This window comes from Heterodontus francisci, chromosome 30, assembly GCF_036365525.1.
Source record: "Heterodontus francisci isolate sHetFra1 chromosome 30, sHetFra1.hap1, whole genome shotgun sequence".
NCBI lineage: Eukaryota > Metazoa > Chordata > Chondrichthyes > Heterodontiformes > Heterodontidae > Heterodontus > Heterodontus francisci.
Window position 1 is genome coordinate 54,467,677 of NC_090400.1, and position 24,700 is coordinate 54,492,376.

General features: G+C 44.7%; 1 protein-coding gene across 6 annotated transcripts in view; it reads left to right on the plus strand.

Annotated features, from left to right (window-relative positions):
• The window catches only part of trim37 (tripartite motif containing 37), a 102,395-nt gene that overhangs the window by 36,912 nt on the left and 40,783 nt on the right, over positions 1-24,700 (plus strand). For all 6 annotated transcript variants that reach the window (XR_010968786.1, XM_068010685.1, XM_068010682.1 and 3 more), the window contains 5 exons: positions 3,301-3,480; positions 7,707-7,821; positions 14,326-14,541; positions 15,414-15,553; positions 16,960-17,039. Coding sequence is in view for 5 of the 6 variants with exons in the window: in XM_068010685.1 (XP_067866786.1) it covers positions 3,301-3,480; positions 7,707-7,821; positions 14,326-14,541; positions 15,414-15,553; positions 16,960-17,039 (731 nt within the window). In the remaining variant the exon portion in view is untranslated. The remainder of the gene's footprint in view (positions 1-3,300; positions 3,481-7,706; positions 7,822-14,325; positions 14,542-15,413; positions 15,554-16,959; positions 17,040-24,700) is intronic.

A 24,700-nucleotide genomic window follows, 5' to 3' on the forward strand; every position in this document is an offset into this window, starting at 1 on the left:
TTGCATCTGTTAAAATATCGGATAAAAATTTAAAGCAAATACTGGGAAGTGGGGAAGAAACAGCAGAGTGAGATGTGTTTTGTGTTGCTGAAGCAAAGGGGCATGATGGACATGACTGTACCACATGGTGGCGTCCTGTGCTGTAAATTAATCAACTGATTTCGGAGATGTAGGGATTATTTTATGAGGACAGGTTTGGCCTGTATCTATTGGAGTTTAGAAGCATGAGAGGTGATCTTATTGAAACATATATAAGATCCTGAGGGGACTTGACAGGGTGAATACTGAAAGGATATCCCCCCTTATGGGAGAGACTAGAACTAAGGAACACAGTTTTTTTTTTTAAAAAAGGTCTCCCGTTTAAAACGGAAATGAGAAATTTTTTCTCTGAGGGTTGTTAGTCTGTGAAATTCTCTTCCCCCAGAGAACAGAGGAAGCAGGGTCATTGAATATTTTTAAGGCTGAGTTAGAGTGATTGACAAGGGAGTCAAAGGTTATAGCAGGTAGACAGGAAAGTAGAGTTGAGGCCACAATCAGATCAGCCATGATCTTATTAAATGGCAGAGCAGGCTCGAGGGGCCGAATGGCCTACTCCTGCTCTTAATTTGTATATATGGGCATAATCAAATATGGGATATTCTGATTTGTTTGACTGAGTACCATATCATGCTGACCAAGCCAGTGGGGAGTTACCATCATATTTATAAGCAATATTCATAATGTCTACTGATCTGATCCTTTCTCATTCTGAAATTTGCAGCAAGGTGAAAGTCTCTGCCCATGTGTGATATACTTGAAATTTGACTTGTCTTCCACAAGGTGCAAGGAAAGAGATTACAAGAGTCAAATGAACTTTTCTTCGCTCTAGTAGCTGAGAGGGCGAGGTCATGTTATCAAGCTTAGAGCGCCTTAGGCATATTTTGAGATACTGTTTGCTGTAAATTGGATGTTACCCTCTACTAACTCCCTGAGTGGTGTCAGGACATGCTGCTGTCCAAGATAAATAGAAAAGGCCAAATACTAAAAATCTTAAAAGTAAAACAGATCTCCGATACTGACTAACTTGCTGTAATTTTCCAGTACTTTGTATTTTTTTATTTCATGCTGCAGCCCTAAGGTCTAGGATCAGCTGTTCCATTAAATAAAATATCTGAGTTGTTCCTTTTCAGAATCAGGTGATTGGTGTCAGTTCTTTTTTTTTCCAAGATGTGTTCAGTTTAACAGCCTGAACCTCCTTAGTTATAGTTTATCAATTTAGAGATACAGCACTGAAACAGGCCCTTCGGCCCACCGAGTCTGTGCCGACCATCAACCACCCATTTATACTAATCCTACACTAATTCCATATTCCTACCACATCCCCACCTGTCCCTATATTTCCCTACCACCTACCTATACTAGGGGCAATTTATAATGGCCAATTAACCTATCAACCTGCAAGTCTTTTGGCATGTGGGAGGAAATCGGAGCACCTGGAGGAAACCCACGCAGACACAGGGAGAACTTGCAAACTCCACACAGGCAGTACCCAGAATTGAACCCGGGTCGCTGGAGCTGTGAGGCTGCGGTGCTAACCACTGTGCCGCCCATTCATTCATTCAGGGCTCTCATTTCACTCCATTTGTAAGTTGTAATCACAGATTTAAATTTGCTGTTTTTCTTGCCCTCTTCCAAAGAATCAAATATAAAAGGAGACTTGTCTTTACATATTGCTGATCTGGAGGTTCCCCTTCAACATGTTTGAAACTTCAGACATTTTAACCATTAATGTGCGCCTGCCGGTACTTGATAAGTTCACATGTGGAGAGAATGCAGGCAAAACTCTTAAGTATTCTGATCTAAACTGAAGACAATGATGGCAGTGCTGTCAGTATAAATTGAACCTTACCAAACCACAATGCGGTAGCAGTTCCTCTAATGTGAACCTGGGTTTGATTCAGTTCTGCTTTAACAGCTATCTGGTAAACCATACTTAAATATATAATGTGACTCCTTTTATGGAGTTGTCATATTAACATTGGTACCACAAGATGATATACCTGAGACATGATGGTGTAGTGAAGTTTGATTGCCCCATTGCCATCCATCTTTTCCATCTGAAGATTGAGTGTTTCTGGAAAGAAAGTGGAAATAAAACAGCAGCCAAGATATCACCCTCGTGCACACATCCCCGCACAGAGATTAGTGTGACAATTATTCAACCTCCATAATATCGGCCGTCTCCAACCTGCCTCACCTTTTCTGCTCCTGAAACCCTCATCCATGCCTTTGTTACCTCCAGATTTGACTATTCAAATGTATCCCTGGCCGGCCTACTACATTTTACCCTCCGTAAACCTGAGGTCATTTAAAACTCTGCTGCCCCTGTCCTAATTCGCACCAAATGCTGTTCACCCATCACCCCTGTGCTCGCTGACCTACACTGGCTCCCGGTTAAACAATGCCTCTTTTTAAAAAAACTTCTTATCCTTTCCTCCATGGCCTTTCCCCTCTCCATCTCTGTAATCTCCTTCAACCACTACAATCCTCCAAGATATCTGCAATGCTGTATTCCAACCACTTGAGCATCCCCAATATTAATCGCTCGGCCATTGGTGGTTGTGCCTTCAGCTGCCTGAGGCCAAAGCTTTGGAATTCCCTCCCTAAACCCCTCTGCCTTGACCTCGCGTTCCTCCTTTTAAGATGGTACTTAAAACCTACCTCTTTGACCAAACTTTTGGTCATCTGTCCTAATATCATGGCGTAGTGTCTTTTTTTTATAATGCCTTCACGAAGTGCCTGGGAACATTTTATTAACTTAAAGGCATTATATAAATCTAAGTTTTTATATTCTGAGGGCAGGAAGCCCGGGAGTAAAGTGTTTGGAGGAAGGAAAAGGTGAAGTACTGTATCTAGAAGCGGTTTGGTCCTAGAATCCACTTATTGAAGCCAAAGGTTTTCCATAAACTGCAGTGACCGGGACATTTGATGTCCCTTTTAAAGCAACCCCGCATCAATAATGTTTTTTGAAACCTCTGCATTACAATTGACTCTGATCCCACATAGTGTACAGGAAGTAACCTAAGACAGACTGTAGTTGAAGCTGTTAATGCTTCAGTTTTTTTCTGTTTGTGAAAACACTTGTAAAATTCTAAAGTAAAAGAATTTTTATCTAGATTTCAATTTTAAAAAGTTAGTCAGGGATTGAAAATGGAATCCTTTAAATTACTCAACCTTCATGTTAGAATTATTCCTATCAAGCTGTAAAATGTTTGTGTTATACGTGAGCACGTTAAGTGCTCCATGTTCTCTATTTCCTAGGTATGAGTACCGTGTGGAGATGGTTCATCAAGCCTCCAATGACCCAACTAAAAATATTATTCGGGAATTTGCCTCTGATTTTGAGGTTGGCGAATGCTGGGGTTACAACCGTTTCTTTCGATTGGACCTTCTTGCCAGTGAGGGTTACCTAAATATGCAGAGCGATACCTTGGTGCTCAGGTAAGCAAGGTCTTGTGTATTCAACTTTCTTCACTCAGTCAATACACTCCACCTCTTTAAAAGTTGAGCCGGTGAGCATATTAGATTCTCTAGTAAATCCATTCATTTTTGATTGTGTTCAATCCCTGATCAAGGCGTGGGCTCTAAACTAGCCAACTAGCTTTCTCTGGAATGAGCCAAACAGCAAATGCAAGCAGTGAAACAAGAAGTCTGTCAACAGCATTGAAGAGAAAAGACCTATTATTATTTTTGTTGAATTTCTAGCATTTTTTTAAATTCACAAATCTGCAAGATTTGCTGATTCTCTATCACAACTTTTTTTTTCTGTTCCAATGTTACCTCTTTTCATCAGAAGGTGGCAGTATTTACTTAGTTTTATTTTGTACTATCTTGAAGTTAATTTTTAAGCAGTTTCTTTTTTCAGTGCTGTTCAGAATTCAGCCAAGAGAAATCCTGTTTTTAATGAATAGTCAATGACTGGAACTCCAAGCCCAACCATAATGTTGATGTGGAAACTAATTGTGCAATTTGACCCAAGTTGCAAAACCTGGATTGTTTGCTGGTAGTGGGTGTATAAGAAAAGCCTAGATGGTTCCTTAGTCTAGGCATTGCAACGACTTTGTCTGTTCAAAATTTCAGCTTGCATTTTCAAAAGTCACTTGGCTATAACATGAGGGTGCGAATATAACCTGTGTGGAGATGCAGTTTTACAAGGTTTTAGCGAATGCTCTAAATGCTGCATGAGTCATAGAGCTATACAGCACAGAAACAGGCCCATTGTGTCTGTGTTGGCCATCAAGCACCTAACTATTCGAATCCTATTTTCCAGCACTTGGCCTGTAGCCTTGTATGCTATGGCTTTTCAAGTGCTCATCTAAATACTTCTTAAACGTCGTGAGGGTTCCTGCCTCTGCCACCTCTTCAAGCAGTGCGTTCCAGATTCCAACCACCCTCTGAGTGAAAAAATCTTTTCCTCAAATCCCCTCTAAACCTCCTGCCCCTTTCCTTAAATCTATGCCCCCTGATTATTGACCCCTCCACTAAGGGAAAAAGTTTCTTCCTATCTAACCTATCAATGCCCCTCATAATTTTGTATACCTCAATCATGTCCCCCCTCAGCTTTCTCTGCTCGAAGGCAAACAACCCTAGTCTTTTCAGTCTCCCTTCTTAGCTGAAATGCTCCAGCCCAGGCAACATCCTGGTGAATCTCCTCTGCACCCTCTCCAGGGCAATCATGTCCTTCCTATAGTGTGGTGCCCAGAACTGTACACAGTACTCCAGCTGTGGCCTAACTAGAGTTTTATACAGCTCCATCATAACTTCCCTGCTCTTATATTCTATGCCTTCGCTAATAAAGGCAAGTATCCCATATGCCTTCCTATCCACCTTATCTACCTGTTCTGCTGCCTTCAGTGATCTATGGACAGGTACACCAAGGACCCTCTGTACTTCCTAGGGTCCTACCATCCATTGTATATTCCCTTGCCTTGTTAGTCCTCCCAAAATGCATCACCTCACACTTCTCTGGTTTAAATTCTATTTGCCACTGCTCTGCCATCTTACCAGCCCATCTATATCGTCCTGTAATCTAAGGCTTTCCTCCTCGCAATTTATGACACCACCAATTTTCGTGTCATCTGTGAACTTACTGATCATACCTTCTATATTCACGTCTAAATCATTAATGTACACTACAAACAGCAAAGGTCCCAGCACCAATCCCTGTGGTACCCCACTGGTCACAGGCTTCCACTCGCAAAAACAACCCTCGGCCATCACCCTCTGGATCCAATTTGCCAAATTGCCCTGGATCCCATGGGCTCACACCTTCTTAACCAATCTCCCATGCAGGACCTTATCAAAAGCCTTACTGAAGACTATGTAGATTACATCAACTGCTTTATCCTCATCGACACATCTAGTCACCGCCTTGAAAAATTCAATCAAGTTACTTAGACACGATCTCCCCCGACAAAGCCATGCTGACTATCCCTGATTCTGTCCCTCTGAATTTTTTCCAATAGTTTCCCTACCACTCATGTTAGACTCACAGGCTTGTAATGACCTGGTTTATCCCTGCTACCCTTCTTGAATAAAGGTACCACATTCGCTGTCCTCCAATCCTCTGGTACCTCTCCTGTGGCCACAGAGGATTTGAAAATTTGTGTCAGAGCCCCTGCTATCTCCTCCCTTGCCTCACATAACTGCTTGGGATACATCTCATCTGGGCCTGGGGATTTATCCACTTTTAAGCCTGCTAAAACCAGTAATACCTCCTCCCTTTCAATGCTAATATGTTCAAGTATATCATAGTCCCCCTGCCTGATCTCTACACCTACATCGTCCTTCTCCATAGTGAACACAGATGAAAAGTAATCATTTAAAACCACCTATGTCCTCCAGCTCCCCACACACATTGCCACTTTGGTCCCTAATGGGCCTCACTCTTTCCTTAGTTATCCTCTTGCCCTTAATATACTTATAAAATGTCTTAGGATTTTCCTTTATCTTGCCCACCAGTGTTTTTTCATGTCCCCTCTTCGCTCCCCTAATTACTTTTTTAAGTACCCCCCTACACTCCTCTAGTGCCTCTGCTGTTTTCAGCGCTCTGAATCTGCCATAAGCGTCCTTTTTTTTTCCTGAGCCAATCCACTATATCTTAGAATTCTGATGGAGCTTGAAATTTGTTGTTCATATTCACTAGTAAAGTGTGTTTTCTTTGCCTTCCTGATTGCAAGTCAACAGTCATGGCTCTGTTGGGGGAGTGACAAGTGGAAACTAGGTGCTTCACACGGTAACAAAATCCCACTCCCTAGGCTTTCTGCTGTCTTACCTCCAACAAAAGACCAGGAGTAGCTTTCTTGCTGCGACTTTGACGAGGAAGTGCAGTGTCCTGCAAAGTGACAAGAAATGGCCAATGCACTGAAATTAATTTAGAAAGCCAGAGGGGATACGAGTGTCAGACATTTGGCAACTTTAGGTACAGATTTGCATTAATCTATGAGCTGACTTAGTGGTAATCCCTAGGTGTGTAGACTCTTCAGAATTCTCTCTGTTCATGATATCTCTGCAGATTCTATTGAAATCTGTACATGCCAAGTATAAAAATGCACTTAAAAAAAAAAATCAGTTTTCACATGGCCAAACTGGCAATGGGAAGCTACTCAATGTCTAGTAACATGGAATCACCTTGCTTAAGTTCACAAAGCATCCCCTGTTGTGATCACCCAGTGATGGCTGTGTCAGAATAGCCTGCATAATACATGCTGTTCATTGCCACAGAAGTTCAGATCCTTTTGATCATGAACAAAACATTGCAACATCATAGAATTGCGGATGTGTAATAGGACAAGAGGGTTACTTCCAGGAGTTCTAAGCACTGCTATGAATTTGGATAAATGTGTTGATCCATGAAGCTGTGTTCCATGGATGCACCTGTAATTTGGTGCCCATCTTGGCTCGGTGGAAATACTCTTACTTCTGAGTCAGAAAGTAATGTGTTTATACTGCATTCCAAGGTTTGAGCAGATAATCTAGTCTGGCACTTCAAGTGCAGTGGTACTGAGGGAGTGCTGAGTTACTGAATGAGACATTGAACAGTGTCCCCATCTGCCTATTCGGGTGGATATAAAACATCCCGTGACATTATTGAATAGAAAGAGAGCTCTCTCATCTTCGGGGCTATCTCTCAACTGAAGCCCCCAAAATCAGATAACTAGTTGCTAATCTCATTACTGCTTGTGCAAATTGGCTGTTACATTTGTCTACATAATAAGTGACTACACTTGTTGACTGTAATTCACTGATCATTCTGTGAATGTAAACAGAGCTTTATAAATGCAATTTATTTTCTTTCACATGCTTTTATTATTGCAAGATGTATCTTATTTGAGCATTTACTCTGAGGAAATTGCCTACAAGCATCACTGAATTTTTGAAGTGATTCAAAATTTCTAGCAAGTTCTCGCTAACCTGACCTTATTATCTCACTACTAATTTTTGGACTAAACAGTGATTAGTTGCCACAGTTTCATTGCTTCACTAGAGCCGAAAGTTAATTTGTATTGTGTTTTCATTGAAAAATTGTATTGTCTTTATATCTAAGTTGATTTCTCTAGACATCTAAAATCCAATTATATTGATCAATGTTTAATTTGGCTAATAGATCTCTTTTAGAAATGCTAGACTCTACGTGTCTATCATTCTTGTCTGTCTCAATTGTGCAGGTACCAGGTGCGTGCTCCTACGTTCTTCCAGAAGTGTCGTGACCAAAATTGGTACATCAGCCAACTCGAGGTGGCTCAGACAGGTTACGTTCAGCAAGTCAACAATCTCAAAGAGGTCAGTGCCTATAGAACGCCTTCATGTTTAAGTCAAATAGGAATTTAAACAGCACAGATTGACATTTTGATCAGTTGAAACCTTGACTCTCACTTTTTTTCCTGAATATATTGTACTCTTCCTGATTTTAGCTGCTCAGTCTTCTGTTGCATTCAAATAATAGCCAGCTGCCTGAGTTATTAGTTTCAGCACAGAATAACTAAACCGCCTTTGTGTTGCTATCAGGATTTTCTCATGGTGTTCTCATCTATGCTTTCTTTTGACATTGTAGCAAATTTTTGTTGGGAGATTACAAAAGATCGCTTGTAATAACCAGTTTGAAGAGAAAGGAGTTCAGATATGGTTATGTGAGGATGTTAAGTGATGCTTTTGTTTATAATGTGTTTTGCTTGTATTTCAATTTCTTTTGACATTTTGCACCAGCTGTATTTTTCCCAAGCTGGAGGAATAAAGCTGTTAGTCAATAATTTTTTGGATGGTAGTAATGGGCCATAGTTTACTGTAGGAGGGAATCTAATCGTAACTGCAGTTAGTTAGATTTACCCTTGCATATTTAGATTTTAAAATTTTTTTGCATGGCAGGTTGCTGAAAGTGCAAGCTAATAATATCACAGCAAGGGAAACTAGATATCTGGGACCTGAGTGAACAGGGCAAGCAACTGTGCATCTCCTTAACTAATCAGCTTAAAGAATTCTGAAATTAACAGTCCAAGGACTGAGAAAGAAATGTAACTTAGCGTGGGCAAAATCAATTTCAAATCAGGTGCAGAAACAGAAATAGAGCTAGGTAACGAAAGATTGGATTAAGAGAGTGGGAGGAAAAAAAAGAGCCAAAGAAAAAGTACTGTAATTTTCTGAACATAATATGCATTTTCCCCCTAAACATGTATCTGGAAGTTAGAGTGTGCTTTATACATGGTTAACAAATCAAAATGGGTTTTTTGTTACCCGAGCTGTGGGTGCTGAGCCTTTCTTCCATGTCCAGGAGCCTTGCCTTGGGACTTCAACTTGTTCTTGAGCTTAGTCAAAGTATAACATTTGCCTTGTTAGCATCGACTTGCTATCCTGCTGCTCTATTAACCATGGTTCTCAGCAACTTCTATCACCTTAAGTTTGAAGGCTGTCGTGTAACTTCCTCTTTTCTCTGCCATGTTAATGGTTCAAATTTTTAACTTGTAACATTAGTACGAAGAATCCGGCCTTATACAAGATGGCCCACTGTAGGGAATTGCTCTGTTAACAAAAGTTAACACAGTGGCGCAGTGGTTAGCACCGCAGCCTCACAGCTCCAGCGACCCGGGTTCAATTCTGGGTACTGCCTGTGTGGAGTTTGCAAGTTCTCTGTGTCTGCGTGGGTTTCCTCCGGGTGCTCCGGTTTCCTCCACATGCCAAAGACTTGCAGGTTGATAGGTAAATTGGCCATTATAAATTGCCCCTAGTATAGATAGGTGGTAGGGAAATATAGGGACAGGTGGGGATGTGGTAGGGATATGGAATTAGTGTAGGATTAGTATAGATGGGTGGTTGATGGTCGGAACAGACTCGGTGGGCCAAAGTGCCTGTTTCAGTGCTGTATCTCTAAACTAAACTAAACAAGTAATCTCAGCTAGGCTGATTTTTGGTTTGATGGGTGCCACACTTGTGCATTAATGCATCTGCTCCTGAAAAGAAACTGGCTCCAGTTCCGAGCATACTTGGACAGGAGGCCTATGAGCACCTCACATATGTACCTTCCTGTGCAAACAGTTCACCTGTGAGCAAACCGTGAAGGGCCTGTAAGATGACTCATTGCTGCCCTGAAAAACTTGTCTGCATGTCACATGCTATATTCAATTGTTCAATAAATGCTGTTGGCTCATTCAGTCTGCTTGCGTAGCACACACGTGGTGTGGGAGCAGGCCGCTCTGCAAACTAGGGCGGGAACAGACCCTTCAGCTTAGTTGTATTTGCTCACCTTTTGTCAATACTTACTTTGACCACAGTATTGCAAAGGTCTAGGTGCGTATTATTCATGGTGATCAGGCAAATTTGACTTTTTATTCATGAAAATCGGAGTGTGGATTATATTTGGGTGTGTATTATATGCAGAAAATTGTAATTTAAAAACAATTTACATTTTTAAAAAATCTCCCAACAGTTAAAAGCTGAAAGAATGAAACTTCACACTTAATAGTTCATTTGCAATTCTAGAGAGGTTGTTTGGCAGTAATTAACATTTGTCGTGTCGTTAAAAGGGTACTTGGACTGGAATGGAAAAGCTTAATTTCTGTGGCGAGTTCAGTTCATGCCACCACACATACAGCAACTTCATGCCATTGAATGCATTTCAGGGGTGAAGCAGACAGCAAAATGCTATTTTTGCAAAACCAACTGTGCAGCAGTAAAACACTGAGATATTTGAGTTTAACCATATGTCTGCCCCTCAACTGATGTTGCTGAACTATTCGCAAATAAATAGCGGCAAGCGCCTTTAGTCACAGCATTACTTTGACAGAAAATTTTGGGCCAGAGTTTTTTAGTTTTATAAACAAGGCATTTCTGAAAAAATGAAAATAAAACTTAAAAGTCAAAATAAAAAGCAATCAGCTAGCCCCTGAAACAGAAAGGTACGTGAATGCTTTAAATGACACTCATCCTTAGAATCCACCAGACAAGTAAACCAGCTTTTCTCTATTGAATAAGAACCAACCGACTGTCCATTGCCAGCATTTTCTGTTTCTTATTTGATTTCCAACATTTGCAATGTTTCTGTTCATCTCTACTCCCTGATTTGTTCAGAACAAAATGTCAATCTGGACACAAGTTTGAATGATTCTGCTACGATGATTTCTTTGTGTTGGCTTCCAGAGAGTAACTTTGAAGGATGAAACATCGCAATAATTTTAAACATTAACTAATGACACACACAAGACACGATATAAGCAAGTTACTGGAGAAGCTTGTGACTGGGGTGACACATTGTTGTGGTGATTGCCAGTAAATGGCTTGGCCTAGGATCAGTGTGGAATGTGATCAGGATATGTATGCTAACAAGATGTCTTTTTAAATCATTTAAGACTATTTTATGGAACTGGCAAGGGCAAAGTACAGGTGTTCATTTAAAACAAAACTAAAGCAAATAATAGTAAGTAAGAAAAAATGTCCTTGTGTCAGATGGTATCACTGAAAGTGACTTAGAAATGCACAGCACAATATGGCCCAGAATATCAAGACCAAAGACATTTGTGCACAGTGGCATGCTTCACAAGCTATCTGTTCTCTCTCCCCCCTCTCCTCTCTCCCCCCTCTCCTCTCTCCCCCCTCTCCTCTCTCCCCCCTCTCCTCTCTCCCCCCTCTCCTCTCTCCCCCCTCTCCTCTCTCCCCCCTCTCCTCTCTCCCCCCTCTCCTCTCTCCCCCCTCTCCTCTCTCCCCCCTCTCCTCTCTCCCCCCTCTCCTCTCTCCCCCCTCTCCTCTCTCCCCCCTCTCCTCTCTCCCCCCTCTCCTCTCTCCCCCCTCTCCTCTCTCCCCCCTCTCCTCTCTCCCCCCTCTCTTCTCTCCCCCCTCTCTTCTCTCCCCCCTCTCTTCTCTCCCCCCTCTCTTCTCTCCCCCCTCTCTTCTCTCCCCCCTCTCTTCTCTCCCCCCTCTCTTCTCTCCCCCCTCTCCTCTCTCCCCCCTCTCCTCTCTCCCCCCTCTCCTCTCTCCCCCCTCTCCTCTCTCCCCCCTCTCCTCTCTCCCCCCTCTCCTCTCTCCCCCCTCTCCTCTCTCCCCCCTCTCCTCTCTCCCCCCTCTCCTCTCTCCCCCCTCTCCTCTCTCCCCCCTCTCCTCTCTCCCCCCTCTCCTCTCTCCCCCCTCTCCTCTCTCCCCCCTCTCCTCTCTCCCCCCTCTCCTCTCTCCCCCCTCTCCTCTCTCCCCCCTCTCCTCTCTCCCCCCTCTCCTCTCTCCCCCCTCTCCTCTCTCCCCCCTCTCCTCTCTCCCCCCTCTCCTCTCTCCCCCCTCTCCTCTCTCCCCCCTCTCCTCTCTCCCCCCTCTCCTCTCTCCCCCCTCTCCTCTCTCCCCCCTCTCCTCTCTCCCCCCTCTCCTCTCTCCCCCCTCTCCTCTCTCCCCCCTCTCCTCTCTCCCCCCTCTCCTCTCTCCCCCCTCTCCTCTCTCCCCCCTCTCCTCTCTCCCCCCTCTCCTCTCTCCCCCCTCTCCTCTCTCCCCCCTCTCCTCTCTCCCCCCTCTCCTCTCTCCCCCCTCTCCTCTCTCCCCCCTCTCCTCTCTCCCCCCTCTCCTCTCTCCCCCCTCTCCTCTCTCCCCCCTCTCCTCTCTCCCCCCTCTCCTCTCTCCCCCCTCTCCTCTCTCCCCCCTCTCCTCTCTCCCCCCTCTCCTCTCTCCCCCCTCTCCTCTCTCCCCCCTCTCCTCTCTCCCCCCTCTCCTCTCTCCCCCCTCTCCTCTCTCCCCCCTCTCCTCTCTCCCCCCTCTCCTCTCTCTCCCCCCCCCTCTCTCTCCCCCCCCCCGCTCTCTCCCCCCCCCGCTCTCTCCCCCCCCCGCTCTCTCCCCCCCCCGCTCTCTCCCCCCCCCGCTCTCTCCCCCCCCCCGCTCTCTCCCCCCCCCCGCTCTCTCTCCCCCCCCCGCTCTCTCTCCCCCCCCCCCGCTCTCTCCCCCCCCCCCGCTCTCTCCCCCCCCCGCTCTCTCCCCCCCCCGCTCTCTCCCCCCCCCGCTCTCTCCCCCCCCCGCTCTCTCCCCCCCCCCGCTCTCTCCCCCCCCCCGCTCTCTCCCCCCCCCCGCTCTCTCCCCCCCCCCGCTCTCTCCCCCCCCCCCGCTCTCTCCCCCCCCCCGCTCTCTCCCCCCCCCCCGCTCTCTCCCCCCCCCCCGCTCTCTCCCCCCCCCCGCTCTCTCCCCCCCCCCCGCTCTCTCCCCCCCCCCCGCTCTCTCCCCCCCCCCCGCTCTCTCCCCCCCCCCCGCTCTCTCCCCCCCCCCGCTCTCTCCCCCCCCCCCGCTCTCTCCCCCCCCCCGCTCTCTCCCCCCCCCCTCTCTCTCCCCCCCCCCTCTCTCTCCCCCCCCCTCTCTCTCCCCCCCCCTCTCTCTCCCCCCCCTCTCTCTCCCCCCCCTCTCTCTCCCCCCCCCTCTCTCTCCCCCCCCCCCTCTCTCCCCCCCCCCCCTCTCTCCCCCCCCCTCTCTCTCCCCCCCCCTCTCTCTCCCCCCCCCTCTCTCTCCCCCCCCCCTCTTTCTTCTCCCCCCCCTCTCTTTCTTCTCCCCCCCCTCTCTTTCTTCTCCCCCCCCTCTCTTTCTTCTCCCCCCCCTCTCTTTCTTCTCCCCCCCCTCTCTTTCTTCTCCCCCCCCTCTCTTTCTTCTCCCCCCCCTCTCTTTCTTCTCCCCCCCCTCTCTTTCTTCTCCCCCCCCTCTCTTTCTTCTCCCCCCCCCTCTCTTTCTTCTCCCCCCCCTCTCTTTCTTCTCCCCCCCCTCTCTTTCTTCTCCCCCCCCTCTCTTTCTTCTCCCCCCCCTCTCTTTCTTCTCCCCCCCCTCTCTTTCTTCTCCCCCCCCTCTCTTTCTTCTCCCCCCCCCTCTCTTTCTTCTCCCCCCCCCCTCTCTTTCTTCTCCCCCCCCCCTCTCTTTCTTCTCCCCCCCCCCTCTCTTTCTTCTCCCCCCCCCCTCTCTTTCTTCTCCCCCCCCCTCTCTTTCTTCTCCCCCCCCCTCTCTTTCTTCTCCCCCCCCCTCTCTTTCTTCTCCCCCCCCCCCTCTCTTTCTTCTCCCCCCCCCCCCTCTCTTTCTTCTCCCCCCCCCCCCCTCTCTTTCTTCTCCCCCCCCCTCTCTCTCTCTTCTCCCCCCCCCCTCTCTCTCTTCTCCCCCCCCCCCCCCTCTCTCTCTCCCCTCCCCTGCAACACTCCAGTCGGAGCATGATGGTTGGATGTTTGACATTTAAAAAGAAATTGACTAACAGTTTTAACCTTAATTACTCCGTGCATAAGAACCCTTATCATAAATATTTGGCAATAAAAATCTTCTGTGTAGCAGAGGACAGAATTCCTTCAACAGAGATTCATATATTTTATCTGTGAAAACTATTCCCTTCATTACATAAATCCCATTTGATTAGGGATTGAAGATGCACAAGGCGACCTTAGCCATCTCTGTTCAATGAAGTTTCACCTATCTAATGCACTTGAGTTACAGAATCTAGGTATATTTGAATATCAAATCCTCCTGCTTATAGGAGATTAAAGTACTGGCTTTTATTTTGTTATGGTGACATAGCTGACCTATTTCCTCATTGATAGCCTATGAGGAATGACAAGGCCTCATTAGCTTGGTTAGAATTCAAGCTTTGGAACCAAGTACATGAATCCACATGTTCCTCTGTGTTCTGTAAACATAATACAGCTATCTGTAAAACATGAGCGTTAACAACAATTTAAAAACAAACACCAAGATGTTGTGCATTTAATTGATAAAAGAAATACACCTGTTAAGTCACTGTGCTCTGAAAAATTTAATCTTTAAAAATTGCTTCTATCTGTTTCTTCTTCCATGTCCCCAACCCTGCAGAGATTGGCCATTGAACTTGCACGTAACAGGGCATCACAAAGCTTGTTACCACCCGATATGCGCTTGAGTCCACAAAGCAGTGATTGCTCAGATGCAAGGACAAAAAAGCTTGCTCATAATGAAGATCTTCCAGCAGAGGGAGCATGTTCAGTATTGGCAATCAGCCAAGTCAAAGAGGAGGACGAAGAGGACAAGACTCTGCAGGATGACTCGAATGTAAGTGGTTTAGTTTCAACTACGAACTTTAGTGTTTAATTTTGTTTTGAAAACCCTTTGTGTAGGACCTTCCAATCTAATTTTTGTAAAACTTCAAACTGAGTTTTATGAAAATGTACTTGTGATCTCTTTAAAATCCTACAAAACTCAAAGATAGCCACTACCTTCCAGAAAAATAAGTGTGGTCTGGCTTATTTATCTGTGCTGCACTATTGCATAACTTACTGATTCCACATCTCTGTGCACTTCAAGGCATTGACGTATGGCCCATGTATTTCCCTGCATCCTCTTACACATTTTTCATTGCGTGGTAAATAAGCATTTGCATTGCTCTTTTTAAAAGACAAAAGTAAATGTGTGTAGCTGAGGTATATGGTTATCATGATTACAATACATCATTAGTTGGTTTACATTCAGGGCACCAGCTTCCTTCAAAAGAATGAAATACCCATGAGTTGAGTGTCAAGGGGATCAACACATTGCACGTGATTAACTGAACCACTGCAACAGTTCACTTCTGTTCTTGGCTTTTTTTTTAGCTCTTTCTCTTCTGCTGCCTGAAAAATCCTCATAGTTCCCTAACCAATGGTTGCTGGTGATCTGATACTGGCTACTAAAAGGGGTCCTTTGCTCTGGGAAATGTCTTGCTCAGGCAGCCCACCCGAGAATGGAATTCACCCTTGTGTAATGCTTCTTCTGAACTGCTTTGTCTTTTTTAAAACTGTTGAGTGATTGTGAATACCCTTTTCACTGCTGTACACATTTTTAAATGTATGTAGTGCCCTTGCAGTTAATGAAACATTAAGCTAATTGAAATATTAGAAAAGAAAGCCAAGTGCTTTTAATTACTATAATATTTCTTGTTTGTTTAGCATGATCTGTCTGATGGTGATTTGGACATAGAATGCCTCACTGTGGATGACGAATTGATCCAACTTGATGGCAGCAGTTCCTCTGCTAGTTCCACAGCAACCAGTAATACAGAGGAAAATGACATTGATGAGGAGACTATGTTAGTATTGCCATGTAGTCTAGTAGTAGTCCATTGACACTATTATTCACTGTTCTTTTCATAAACTGGTAGAATGGCCTGGGAGAGGGTAGGGGTACCGGATATTAAATTAGGAACAAGAACTCTGGCTGACAGGAAGTTATGCTAAACCTATATAAAACACAATTTTAGTCCCAATTGGAGTAGTGTGTCCAATTCTAGGCATCGCACTTCAAGAAGGACGTGAATGTTTGAGAGGGTATGGAAAAGATTTACTAGAATGGTTCCGGAGAGGCCATTCAACTCCAGCCTGCACCAGCTCTTTCGAAGAGCAATTCAATTAGTCCCACTCCCTGCTCTTTCCCCATATCCTTGCAATTTTTTTCTCCTTCAAGCATTTATCCGATTCCCCTTTGAAGGCTATTATTGAACCTGTTTCCACCACCCTGTCTGTCAATGCATTCAAATCCTAACCACTTGTTACATAACATAAGTTTTTCTTCATGTCACCTCTGGTTCTTTTGTCAACCACTTTAAGTCTGTCCTCTCTGGTTATTGACACTTCATTTTCTCTCTTTATTTACTATCTAAACCCATCGTGATTTTAAACATTTCTGTCAAATCTCCTCTTTTGTCTTCTCTGTTCTAATGAAAATGACACCACCGTCTCCAGTCCATGCACGTAACTATAAATCCTTCATCTCCGGAACCATTCTAGTAAATCTTTTCCATACCCTCTCAAACATTCACGTTTTTAAAAAAATTTGTGTTTGCAGTTACTTAAGAGTTGGGGAGAAAATTCCACTCATAACTAATGTCAATACGCAGACTGCACAGTGCCTAAGTATTGGACCACCTGGCGCTCACTGATATAGGCATTTCTTCGTAAATGAAATGGAGATTGTGCAAAGATGACTGCTGAAAAAACTTCAACAATACTTGCTTTAATCCCACATATGTCTTGCTCCTCTTTCTGGTTTTGACATCTAAATATTACATAGGAAATAGGAGCAGGAGAAGGCCATTCGGCCCCTCGAGTCTGCTCCGGCATTCAACTAGATCATGGCTGATCTTCAACCTCAACGCCCTTTTCCCACATCCTTTGATATCTAGAAAATCTATCAATTTCTGTCTTGAATATACTCTATGTTTGAGCCTCCACAGACCTCTGGGGTAAAGAATTCCAAAGATTCACCACCCTCTGAGTGAAGAAATTCCTCCTCATCTCAGTCCTAAATGGCCTACCTCTTATTATGAGACTGTGTCCCATGGTTCTAGACCCCCAGCCAGGGGAAACATCCTCCCTGCATCTACCCTGTCGAGCCCTGTAAGAATTTGTATGCTCATTAAGCTCAACTAATAATAAAGAACTCAGAAAATTCAATCCAGTTATGTTGAAGTAACTTTTCAAGCTTTGCTTTTTTCAGGTCTGGAGAGAATGATGTTGAATACAGTAACAACATGGATTTGGAAGAAGGACAGTTGGATGATTCAGCAGGAGCTTCTGGTAAGTCTGAGATTGAGTATATTTGAAATAAAATGTGTAGTTGGGGGAGTGCAGTTGTTTTGCCAGTGAGTTGCATGCTTCAGTCAGTACCATTCCTAGTTCAGATCTTTTTTAGAATTTAAAATTTTGCTCATCAAGGTGAAAGATAACCCTATTGGGAATGAAACATTAACTTTTTTTTTTCATCCAGTGTCCTCGTCAAGTAGGCCGAGGTTAGATTCAAGATGGTTAGTTGTACAGTAAAAGAACATTCAGCTCCACAAGCCTGTTCAGCCATTTAATTAGATCATGGCTGATGTTATCCACCCGCCTTGGTTCTGTAATCCTTATTATCAATCTCGGTTCTGAAATTTTCACTTGTTCCCCCCCACTCCCCCACCACCCCCCCAACTGGATTTTGGTGGCGAGTATTCCAGATTTCCCCTACCGTTTGCATGAAAAAATGCTTCCTGACCTCCTCCCTGAATGGCCTTGTTCTAATTTCAAGATTATTCTCCCTTGTTCTGGACCCCCCACCAGAAGAAATAATTTCTCTATCTACCCTATTAGCTCCTTTTAATAATTTTAAGCATCTCAATTAGCTCATCCTTTAAACTTCTTCACCATCCCTGGGTACGACCTGTCCCACTGGCAGGACAGATCCAGCAGAGGTGGCGGCACAGTGGTATACAGTCAGGCGGGAAAATTGACTTGGGAGTCCTCAACATCGACTCCGGACCCCATGAAGTCTCATGGCATCAGGTCAAACATGGGCAAGGAAACCTCCTGCTGACTACCACCTACCATCCCCCTTCAGCTGATGAATCCATACTCCTCCATGTTGAACGCCACTTGGAGAAAGCAAGGGCGCAGAATGCACTCTGTGTGGGGGACTTCAATGTCCATCACCAAGAGTGGCTCGGTAGCACCACTACTGATTGAGCTGGCCGAGTCCTAAAGGACACAGCTGCTAGACTGGGTCTGTGGCAGGTGATGAGGGAACCAACAAGATGGAAAAACATACTTGACCTCATCCTCACCCATCCACCTGCCGCAGATGCATTTGTCCATGACAGTATTGGCAGGAGTGAGCACCGCACAGTCCTTGTGGAGACGAATTCCCGTCTTCACATTGAGAATACCCTCCATCGTATTGTGTGACGCTACCGCCGTGCTAAATGGGATAGATTTAGAACAGATCTAGGGATGCGAAACCGGTCATCCATGAGGCACTGTGGACCATGAGCAACAGCAGAATTGTACTCAACCACACAATCTGTAACCTCATGGCCCGGCATATCTCCCACTCTACCATTACAAACAAGCCGGGGGATCAACCCTGGTTCAATGACTAGTGCAGGAGAGCACGCCAGGTGCAAGCATACCTCAAAATGAGATGTCAACCTGGTGAAGCTACAGCCCAGGACTACCCGCATGCCAAACAGCCTAAGCAGCATGCGATAGAGCTAAGTGATCCCACAACGAACAGATCAGATCTAAGGTCTGCAGTCCTGCCACATCCAGTCCTGAATGATGGTGGACAATTAAACAACTAACTGGAGGAGGTGGCTCTACAAATATCCCCATCTTCAATGATGGGGGAGCCGAGTACATGAGTGCAAAAGATGAGGCTGAAGCATTTGCAACAATCATCAGCCAGAAGTGCCAAGTGGATCTCTGCCTCCTCCTGAAGTTCGCAGCATCACAGATGCCAGTCTTGAGCCAATTCGATTCACTCGGTGTAATGTCAAGAAACGACTGAAGTCACTGCATACTGCAAAGGCTACAGGCCCTGACAACATTCTGGCAATAGTACTGAAGACCTGTGCTCCAGAACTTGCCATGCCCCTAGCCAAGCTTTTGCAGTACAGCTACAACAGTGGCATCTACCCTGCAATGTGGAAAATTTCTTGGGTATGTCCTGTACACAAAAAGCAGGACAAATCCAACCTGACCAAGTAGCGCTCCATCAGTCTACTCTCAATCATCAGTAAAGTGATGGAAGGCATCATTGACAGTGCTGTCAAGTGGCACTGAGTTAGCAATAACCTGCTCAGTGACTCTCAGTTTGGGTTCCGCCAGGGCCACTCAGCTCCTGACCTCATTACAGCCTTGGTTCAAACATGGACGGAAGAGCTGAACTCCAGAGGTGAGGTTAGAGTGACTGCCCTTGACATCAAGGCAGCATTTGACCGAGTTTGGCATCAAGGAGCCCTAGCAAAACTGGAGTCAATGGGAATCAGGGGAAAACTCTCCACAAGTTGGAATCATACCTAGCGCAAAGGAAGATGGTTGTGGTTGTTGGAGGTCAATCATCTCAGCACATCACTGCAGGAGTTCACCAGGGTAGTGTCCTAGGCCCAACCATCTTCAGCTGCTTCATCAATGACCTTCTTTCAGTCATAAGGTTAGAAGTGGGGATGTTCGCTGATGATTGCACAATGTTCAGAACTATTCGCGACTCCTCAGATACTGAAGCAGTCAGTGTAGAAATGCAGCAAGACCTGGACAATATCCAGGCTTGGGCTGATAAGTGGCAAGTAACAATCTCACCACACAAGTGCCAGGCAATGACCATCTCTAACAAGAAAGAATCTAACCATCTCCCCTTCACATTCAACGACATTACCATCGCTGAATCCCCTACTATCAACGTCCTGGGGGTTACCATTGACCAGAAATGGAACTGGAGTAGCCATATAAATACCGTGGCTACAAGAGCAGGTCAGAGGCTAGGAATCCTGCGGCATGTAACTCACCACCTGACTCCCCAAAGCCTGTCCACCATCTACAAGGCACAAGTCAGGAGTGTGATGGAATACTTTCCACTTGCCTGGATGGGTGCAGCTCCAACAACACTCAAGAAGCTCGACACCATCCAGGACAAAGCAGCCAGCTTGATTGGCACCCGTTCCACAAACATTCACTCCCTCCATCACTGATGCACAGTGGCAGCAGTGTACCATCTACAAGATGCACTGCAGCAATGCTCAGGCAGCACTTTTCAAAGCCCAAACCTGTTCCATCTAGAAGGACAAGGCAGAAAATGCATGGGAACACCATCACCTGCAAGTTCCCCTCCAAGTCACACACCATCCTGACTTGGAACTATATCACCATTCCGTCACTGTCGCTGGGTCAAAATCTTGGAATTCCCTAATAGCACTGTGTGTATCTACCCCACGTGGACTGCAGCAGTTCAAGAAGGCAGCTCACCACCACCTTCTTAAGGGCAATTAGGGATGGGCAATATATGCTGGCCTGGCCAGTGATGCCCACATCCCATGGAAAGAATAATTTAAAAAAATCAAGGGAATACAAGCATCACCCTTTTGGCCCAGATAGCATTTCTTGCATTTGTAATTTATTGATATATCTACAATTAGATACTTGGAAGGCGGGAGCAACAACAAAAGAGATTTACTTTGTGGTACTTTACATCTATCCATCTATGAATAGAAATTTCTCACTAATTGCAATGTTTCATTGATCCTTAACCAAGCTTCATAAGTGACTTCCTATCATCCGTCGTTGGATTCTTTTTGAAAATGGGAAAGCTGAAAACTACCTGTGTCTGTTTTTCCAGAAATCGGGTAGGGATTGCACCTTCAGCTGTCTCCCATTAACCGTGGATAAAACAGGTGACCTATTATCAAAAGTAACACACCTTTATGCAGCTTCTAATCACCTGAGGCAGGAGGCTGAATTGGAGAGAGATTTTTTTTTGAAGTGCTCATCTAGCTACTGTAAAATGTTAAAACATAGACCCGCAATATATTTGCAGGACCATCAGTACCTGAAAGAGAAGTTTGTGTTTTGAGTTCATCGTAATTAAATCCTTCCTTCTCTCGGATACTGACTGCCCTGCTGTGAATTTCCACAGTCTTCTGTTCTTTTAGATTTCCAGCATTTTATCAGTACAATTTGGATGAGTGATTCAAATTTAATGTGAAAATTGTTCACCCCCTCTCTCGAGCTCCATTCAACTTCATGTAAGGAGGTCAGGCAAGTGACCTGCTTTGTGATCTCTCTCTGGGTGCTGTAATATTGCTTGGGATGATGCAACTACAAGGTTTTTTCCCTGTCAATAACAACAGTAGTTATATAGTGCCTTTAATGTCGTAAAACGTGCCAAGGCATTTTACAAGAGCATTATCAAACCAAATTTGATACTGAGTCACAAAAGAAGATATTCGGGTAGACGATCAAAAGCTTGGTCAAAGAGTCTTAAAGACTAAAAGAGAGGGAGAGGGGTTCAGGGAGGCAATTCCAGAGCGTAGGGTCGAGGCAGCTGAAAGGTGGAGGAAAGAAAATCAGAATTGGAATGCAGAGATCTCTGAGGCTTGTAGGGTTGGAGGAGGTTTGAGATGGGGAGGGGCAACGCCACGGAAGGATGTGTAAATAAGGATGAGAATTTTAAAATCAAGGTGTTGTTTAACCAAGATCCAATGTAAGTCACCGAGCACAGGAGTGATGGTGGTTATGCCTTGCCCCATTTTCTTGGTGCCTTGGTTTGGACCACTGACATCTTTTGTGTATGCAAACCCAATGCCAAAGTCTAAATCCTTCAACAAATTGTATTCCTGTAGATTTCCTAATGATAACGTTATGTGTACTTTAAAAAAGAATACTTGTGATAAATTTGTAAAATCTTGGGCAAAAATAGGTGGCTATCTATGCAAGTGTATCCAATGTGCAGGTGCAGCAAGGTTTTCCTAGAAAAGGAATAGAATGTTCAGCCCCTCAAGCCTGTTCCATCATTCAGTCAGATTATGCTGATCATCACCTCAAGTCTGGTTATCCTCCTTTGATCGGCATCCTGATGCCCAGAATCACAGAATTGTTACAGCACAGAAGGACGCCATTCGGCCCATCATGTCTGCACTGGCTTCCAAGTGAGCAACTCACTTAGCGTCATTCCCCTGCCTTCTCCCCATAACCCTGTACATTCTTCGTTTTCTGGTAAATATCAAATTCCCTTTTGAATGCCTCGATTTGAACCTGCCTCCACCACACTTTCTGGCAGTGCATTCCAGATCCTAACCCACTCGCTGAATGAAAAAGTTTCTCCTGTCGCCATTGCTTCTTTTGCCAATTACCTGAAATCTGTGCTGTCTCGTTCTTGATCCTTTCATGATTGAGGACAGTTTCTCCCTATCTACACTATCCAGACCCCTCATAATTTTGAATACCTCTATCAAATCTCCTCTCGGCCTTCTCTTCAAGGAAAACCATTCCAACTTCTCCAATCTGTCTTCGTAAATGAAGTTCCTCATCCCTGGAACCACTCTCGTGAATCTTTTCTGCACTCTCTCCAATGCCTTCACATCTTTCCTTAAATGCAGCGCCCGGAACTGGACGCAGTACTCCAGCTGAGACCGAACTAGTGTCTTATACAAGTTCAACATGACTTCCTTGCTCTTGTACTCTATGCCCCTATTAATAAAGCACAGGATATTGAATGCTTTATTAACTGCTCTTTCAACCTCTCCTGCCACCTTCAATGATTTATGCACATGTACACCCAGGTCCCTCTGTTCCTGCACCCTCTTTAGAGTTGTACCCTTTATTTTGTGTTGTCTCTACATGTTCTTCCCACCGAAATGAGTCACTTCACATTTCTCCACATTGAACTTGATCTGCCGCCTATCCGCCCATTCCACCAGCTTGTCTATGTCCTATTGAAGTTCTATCCTCCTCACAGTTCACAGTGCTTCCAAGTTTCGTATCCTCTTCAAATTTTGAAATTGAGCCCTGTATGTCTTGGTCTAAATCATTAACATATCAGGAAGCGCAAGGGTCCCAACGCTGACCCCTGTGGAACTCCACTACAAACTTTTCTCCAGCCCAAAAAACATCCGTTAAGCACTACTCCCTCTTTCCTGTCACTTAGCCAATTTCGTATCCATGTTGCTACATTCCCTTTTATTCCATGAGCTGTAACTTTGCTCACAAGTCTGTTGTGCGGCACCGTATCAAATGCCTTTTAGAAGTTTGCGTACACCACATCAACAGCAATGCCCTCATCAACCCTCTCTGTTACCCCTTCAAAAACTCCAGCAAGGTTAAGGGAAAATAGTGTTTAACTAATCAATGCTGGCTTACCTTAATTAACCCACTTTTGTATATGTGAATATTAATTTTGTCCTGAATTATTGTTTTTATAAGTTTCCCCACAATGGAAGTTAAGCTGACTGGCCTGTAGTTGCTGGGCTTATCTTTACATCCTTTTTTGAACAAGGCTGTAACATTTGCAATTCTCCAGTCCTCTGGCACCACCCCCGAGTCTAAGGAAGACTGGAAAATTATGGCCAGTGCCTCCACAATTTCTGCTGTATTCCCTCAGTGTCTTTGGATGCATCTCATCCGGTCCTGGTGCTTTGTCAACTTTTAATACAGACAGCCTATCTAATACCTCCTCCTTATCCATTAAATCCTCCTCTTTCTCTGTGGCCTGGGTAGCATCATCTTCCTTGGTAAAGACCAATGCAGAGTATTCCTTTGATACCTCAGCTATTCCCCCTGCCTCCATGCATATATCACCCTTCCCTTTATATAAAAAAAAAACTTATCAAACTTAAATTTCAATTGACCCATAATCCACATCCGTTTGGGGCAGAATTCCAGATTTCCACTATCTAGGGAGAAAAGTGCTTCTTAATTTAATTTCTGAATGGCTTAGCTCTAATTTTAAGATTGTGTCCCCCATTCCCTCACCAAAGAAATCATTTTTCTGTATCTACCCTATCAAATCATTTTGTTAATTTTAAACACCTCTGTTTTAAATCATCCATTAACCTTCTAAACTCAAGGGAATATAAACTAAGCTTATGCAGTCTGTCTTCCTAATTTAGCCCTTTAAGCACCTGTAACATTCTGGTGAATTTATGCTGTACCTTCCCCCCGCCCCCTGGCAAATCTATCCTTCCTGAGGTATGCTGCCCAGAACTGAATTTCATACTCCAGATGGGGTCTGAGCAAGGCCATGTATAAGTGAAGCATAACCTCCTCTCCTCCTTTCAGCACTCTTGAAATAAAGGCCTACTGTTCAATGGTCTTTTTGATCTCTCCTTATAGCTGTGCACTAACTTCTGGTGATTTGTATACATCAATACCCAAATCCCTTTGCTCATTCATGGTTCCTAGTTTCTCAGCACTAGTAAAATACTATATGTCTATCTTGGAACCAAAGTGGATGGCCTCATGCTTCATATTGCACTCCACCTGCCACAGTTTAGCCCACTCACTTAATCTGTCTGTGTCTCTTTCTAATTTCTTGCGCCCATCCGGACAACTTACTGTGTTTACTAACTTTGTGCCTTCTGCAATCTTGGATACGCAACTCTGTATTCCTTCATCCAAATCATTGATATATATGGTGAAAGGCTGAGGCCTCAGAAGAGATCCCTGGGGAGCAACACTTGTCGCATCCTGCCAATCAAAATATGTTCTCTTTATCCCTATTCCATGTCTTCACCTTCCAACATGTCACCAAGGTTGGCTCTGATTTTGTGCGCTGTCGTTTTTGCTGATCTCTTATCAAATCCATTCTGAAAATCCATATAAATAATACTTGTAAACATTCCCTTCCTTCCATTTTAGTGACCTCAAAAAAAAACAAAAAAAATCTGCTGGATTAATCTGACATAGCCTACCCTTTACAACTCCCCTTGCTGACTCTG